A 6000-nucleotide genomic window follows, 5' to 3' on the forward strand; every position below is an offset into this window, starting at 1 on the left:
AACTTGACAATCTCAATGGAAAATTCAGTACATCAAACATGGCGCACAAATATGAATAATTATTGAGAAATTGGAATATATCGAAATTGTTGAAAACGGTTGAATATAGCCTCACAAATCGTAAGTTGCAGGTCGTAAATTTATATATTGACTAAGAAAGAGAATATCATTTTATTTACGCAAGGAGAGTCACCAAATGTTTAGAATGATCGAAAATGTTGCGGGAGTGAATCATTCCCGCATTTGCACCATTACGGAGATCCTAAGGAGTTGTAGCCCTTTCCCAGAATAAAAAAAAAATCGGAAAGGCGAACATTATTGCAGCTACATGTAGTTACACAAGTACGACGGGGATATATTTAAGGTGACTCATTACACTGACATTTTATTTAATGACACATCGCATGTTTCTAAACTTTTTTGATTTTTTCGGCAAAATTAATTCATTTCATGCCTAAAATTACTTTAGATGTGTTTTAATTGAAACAGTCTGTGTATTTTTTGAGTTTGAAAGCGATGAAATTCAAATCTTGCGATATGCATATTTTCTTCGATATTTTACGCGCCATTATCTGTGTCGTCATATGCGACCTCGAGCGAGATTTGAAAACAATTAGCCATTTCATAAACAGAGTAGATTTAATTGACAAAAAACCCCAACCAATCATCACATTAACGGCTTGTAAATAACACTGCATTAGGGTGTTTTGTACCGTTTAAGGGTACATTTGCTGTCAGTAGAGAGGATTTGGACTGTGTTTTTTTAATTTTCGAAGGAAGGTATGATGGACAAGACGTGAATATTTTTTGTCGGCACAACGACTTTGCCATAAAAAAAAATCAGTAGAATTTGTCCCTGTACTTTTTCAAACAAGCACTTGGACAAATACGTAGATAAACTGCAAGAAAATGGTTCTATCGAAGCTACGCACTGTTGCATATAGGCCTACAGCATATGCTTTCCGTTCTGCTCTCAAATTCAATAGGGGCAGGTCTGAAGGCCGGAATGGGGCGGGAATGGAGGTAGTGGTACTCAAGAAAGTTACCTATATCTCCGCTAATATTCATTATATTTTTATTCGATAAAAAAATCCCATAATCTACGGGGCAACACCTTTCAGAGTATATATAACAATTTTAAAATCTAAGATGACAAATAATAGTTCTTCAATATCCCTGCCGGAATGAGCAGTGATCGAAACAATTGGTTCCGTAATACAAGAATGGGTATCAAATATTTTACTATAAATTCTGTTATAGTTGATATTTTTTATTCGGTAAAATTTCCCATAAAGCATAGGACAAGACCATTTAGAAAATATAAAAAGAGTTGCATTTATTTGCTGGAAAGTGTTTGAAAATCCTGCCGAAATGAGAAAATATGGGGAGAAAATGGAGAGCTCATATGGAAGTCGTTGGTTTTATAAAATCATGTATCTCAAAAATGTTGCATGGTGAATTATTCGGATAACTTTCCCACAATCTGCAAGGCAAGATCTTTTAAAACATGTGAAGTTTTTGGAATTCTGTGCATGTTTAGTATGTGAAAACCCCGTCGGAACGAGCGGAGATCGTCAAAATTTCATGCCCAAATCGGCGATCGAGTCAATGTTTTTAAAGTAATAATTGATATGACGATAGGTGTGAAAAATGCAATATGTCTAATGAGAAGACGGCTTCCGGATAATGGAGATTAACGGAATAATTAAATCTTCAAAGTGAATTAGAATATACCCAAGGGGAATTAAATATCATTGTGCAGTTTTCATTGCACAGAAGCAGTGAATGAAATATCAGTGTATGTACAGGGTTTAGTTCAGGTATTGCAGAGTGATGAGGATAACGTGGATAATCACTAACAATGCATCTGAAAGTCTAAACAATGTTTTGAAATTACATGTAAATGGTAAAGAACTTCCAGTAGATGCCCTGGCGCTAAGTTTACAAGTATTGTAGTACAGATATTTTTACAATATTCAATGTGGAATGGCGGGTATTGGTCAGTACATATTATTAGATATTTTTTCTTGTATACAGATACCAAAAGATGAGATTGTAATCCCAAAGAAATTGTTAGAACCTGGTGAGATTATAGATTATGTCACTAATTTACGGGAGGGCTAAAACGTCTATTCCTATAAAAAAAATTTAGATATTAAACAACAAGAAAATGGTAACGATTGTGATTTATTTTCCATTGCAAATTTAGTGGAATTTTGTTATAATGAGAATTTTTTGAGAGCAAAACATATTTCAAAACCGAGTGTATGAGGGAACATTTAATTCAGTGTATAGAAAACGGTCATTTTACCAAATTTCCACAAAATACTAATTTTGTTTCTAATGACACTTTAAAACATAAAATTATTAAAAATTCAATGTTGTTGTCCATGTGGTTTTCCCGATTGGATGGATGCAAGGGTAGGGTGTGATTTTAAAGTGGGGAGAAAATGTTGTAATGTTTGGAAGCATTCAAAGTGTGCAAATGTTTCACCAAATTGTAATGAATGGTTGTGTACTGAACATTATCGTGAATAAAAATAAAATTTAAATACTATGTCGAGTTTTTTTTATTGCAATTTTATCATTGTTTTAATTACAGAAGAGCAAGTCCATTTCACGGTTATGAATTTCACACCTCGTAATTACATGTAGGTCAACACTTGTTGCTGAATACCGACTCTTCGATTTCGACATGAAAATGTGCCTATTTTTATCCGTTCGGCACGATTTTCTTATACTTACCATTAACAAAATGCTAAAAACCATATATATTTGAAAAGGTCTTGCCCCGTAGATTTCGGGAAATTTATCCGAATAAGATAATATAAATTGTTTTACGAGATATTACAGATTATACAATACATACCCCTTCACAACGCCTCCATTTTTTCACCACATTTACCTCATTCTGGCAGGATTTTCATGTATTAGAATAATGCCATGAATTTGTTATGTTTGAAAGTATTTGCCCCATGGATTGTAGGAAAGTTTACTGAATAAGAAAATATTAGATATTTTAGGAGATATAAAGAAATATGTGGCACTGACTACACTGGGAACACACATTTTACAACCTTCGTTCATTCCGGCAGAATTTTTATAGTCTTATCAATAATAAAATGTTAGTATCTTATCAAATTCTGAAAGGTGTTGCCCCATAGATTATGGAATTTTATACCAAATAAAAATATTATGAGTATTAGCGGAGATATAGGTATTTTTTTAGTACCACTACATCCATTCCGGCCCCATTCCGGCCTTTAGTCTTGCCCACACACTCGCATCAACTGACCTTCACCTTGTAACAACATATAGGCGGAACTTGTGCTCGCAGTTTCCACCAACTGGTAGTTTTAAAAAAGAAATTTAAAGATAAAAGATAAATGAACTTTCAATTATAAATAATAAGATATGATATTTCCCAGCTTTGAATTGAATTATTAATGCTTTCATCTTTTTTTTAGGAACGCGTGCGTAACAACAACAGCACGCCGCGCTCCCACTTCCTAAGTAACAACGTGTAGATTTAAAAAAAATAATGATTAATTAAATTGCTTGAATAAAATAATTTAAAAGTATTATGATTTTCACTATAAATTTGATATTTTTCCCCCGAAATGCACCCGTGATAATAGGCCTAGTTGTCAATGATACGTAATCGTATCATAATTTAGGCATATCTAACGCTAATTACAGTTGTTTAAAGAAATGGCATTACGAAATAGTGTTTAGACAGCGATCCCATGTAAACATTATTTACTCGCAAATGCAGATTTCATACTCGCTTTCCTCGCTACATTTGGGTCGCTATTTGTATGCACTGTCAGTTAGAAAAAAAGAAATATTAGATAAATATATTTTAAAAAGAAATTGAGATGAAATGATCAAATTTCAGATATTAGATTTTAGATTTGATCCAAACTATGTATCATTCTGGAAAAATCACAACAAATTCATATAAAATACATCAGAGCTTGTATCACTTTCTCGATGGTGAAATCATACTCGATAAGATATGTTTTAATGAGCCATTAGATAAAATTTAGGTGCCCTGACCTACCTTAAAGGTAAACACTGGCGTGTGGGTATTACAGTCTTATGACAGCATCTAGTTACATGTGTATTTAAAACAGATACAGAAAAACCACAAGTAATAAATGTATTTCTATAGTTTGTTAAAATCGGATGACGGTCTCAAACATTGCAGGAAAAAGAGGGGGAAAAAACGCATATAAACGCGGGTTATGCATTTTTTCTACAATGTTTGCGGCATGGGTTAGGCATTTTTTTTTTTGGCAATGTTTTCAACCTAAAAAATAATCCCAAATACAATGTTTGTGACGTTCAATATCCCGTTTAACACACCAAAGAAAGCATTTTATCGTTTAAATAAGGCCAAGTAATAGAGAGAAAATCGTTTTAATGAAGTTCACTACCATTTTTTAAAAAAATCTTGAACCTTGTGCTTTAGCATTCACATTAAATTCCATTCCATTGATCGTGTTTTGAAAAATGATTCGGTTTAAAACACCTAGGTCAAAATGTACTACATATGCCAAAACGAGACCGGGTAGCGGTGACCCATAACATAAATGGGGTCAGACAAAAACTTGTTCTGTTGTTATCCAGTACACAAGTGGTTACACCCGCGTGTTTGTCAACACAAGTTCTAAGAATTAATTCGTGATCGGGAGAGAATGTCAACGACAACTTATGGTAGGGATGCGCTAATTTTGAAATGGTAATAATTGTTCTATTTCTTTCCAATGCATGAATTAAACGTTGTCAATCTAATTTCAGATAATACATGTCGATGTGCAGACTGTCAAAGTTATTCGAATCATGTAGAAAATTCATCAAGTTGTTCGGGTTGTGAACTACCATCGGCTGAGTGTAAAAACGATTCATTTCACCAAACGTCAGTTCTTTACAGCACGCAATCTGACTACGTCAAATCGTCACTACTGCCCACTAAGTGGCCATCTCTTCCAGATTCACTTTTAACTCTGAATGGTCCCCAATCTAAACAGGAATATACTGTAAAACAGAAGCAGCTTTCAGCCAGTACTGGACGGATACCGCAGATGTCTTCTCTTGATGAGGGAGAAAGCGTCATATCACAAAGTTGCCCTCCTTTAATACCACACTGTAAGTACCGGTCTTTATCAAGCAAGTTTACTATAATGGTTTCATTAAAACAATTCTCGTTACAAATACATCATAATTTTAGAATACAAATACAATACAGTTGGTTCATTGTCAAACATCAGGCCCCTGAGGACATATACTGAGTACAATACAAAGAAACAAACTCTACAGTTAAAAGTTTGCACAATAATTATAGTTGAGTAGCAACTAAAGGTACCAATGGATGATGCATAAGGAACAATTAAATCAAAACTCTTCTTATATTTCTCATACAAGTATTTTATGTTGTCGTTTCAGGCACGTGTCGGGCACAGGCAAATCGTCCAATTGTTTATGTAACATTTGCAGAATCAAGCAAGAGGCACGAAAACGAAGTTGTAGAGTTATGTCTTTTGTGCAATGGAGCAGGATTTACCGTTAAGTGCGACAGTTACAGGGCGTTACAAGAAAGTGGCGAGTTGAATGTTAACCAGTGGCGAGACCAAAACTTTCGGCGCGCTGCCTGTGTCTTATTTTGCGTTTCTCCAGCTTATATTGGACTAATTAAAAATCTGGAGGAACCCCAAGCTGTCGCAGAAGAGAGTGACCACTCTAAGGGAACAGTGTATATTTATAATTTAGCTCGAGCCGAACTAGTTGACAGCTGCTGTTCGAACAAACGATTTTTCTGCGTTCTCTTTACAAACACAGGAATGAATCTGACAGTTCCTCCGTGTTTTACACCCTATTCAAAATTCAGGTTTCCTGGAGAATCACAAACTCTGATCAAAGCAATGCAAGCCCGCCATAGTCCTAATCAGGAGCTGCATTAATTAATAATGCAATTTTGTTAATAAAACACTAAACGTT

At 34.5% G+C, this 6000-nt stretch overlaps 1 protein-coding gene across 1 annotated transcript; it reads left to right on the plus strand.

Moving 5' to 3' along the window:
* The first annotated feature begins 4565 nt into the window (after positions 1-4565).
* LOC125683038 (uncharacterized) lies at positions 4566-6000 on the plus strand. Its single transcript, XM_056142075.1, has 3 exons — positions 4566-4719; positions 4804-5151; positions 5449-6000. The coding sequence occupies exons 1-3, from the start codon at positions 4701-4703 to the stop codon at positions 5961-5963; spliced, it is 882 nt and encodes a 293-aa protein (XP_055998050.1). The 5' UTR covers positions 4566-4700; the 3' UTR covers positions 5964-6000.

Source organism: Ostrea edulis, chromosome 6 (genome assembly GCF_947568905.1).
Source record: "Ostrea edulis chromosome 6, xbOstEdul1.1, whole genome shotgun sequence".
Taxonomy (NCBI): domain Eukaryota; kingdom Metazoa; phylum Mollusca; class Bivalvia; order Ostreida; family Ostreidae; genus Ostrea; species Ostrea edulis.

Bases quoted from the DNA above. Each gene is read 5' to 3' on its own strand.
- LOC125683038 (XM_056142075.1), top strand. The intron at 5,152-5,448 runs GTAAGTACCGGT...TTGTCGTTTCAG, and splicing joins CCCTCCTTTAATACCACACT to GCACGTGTCGGGCACAGGCA.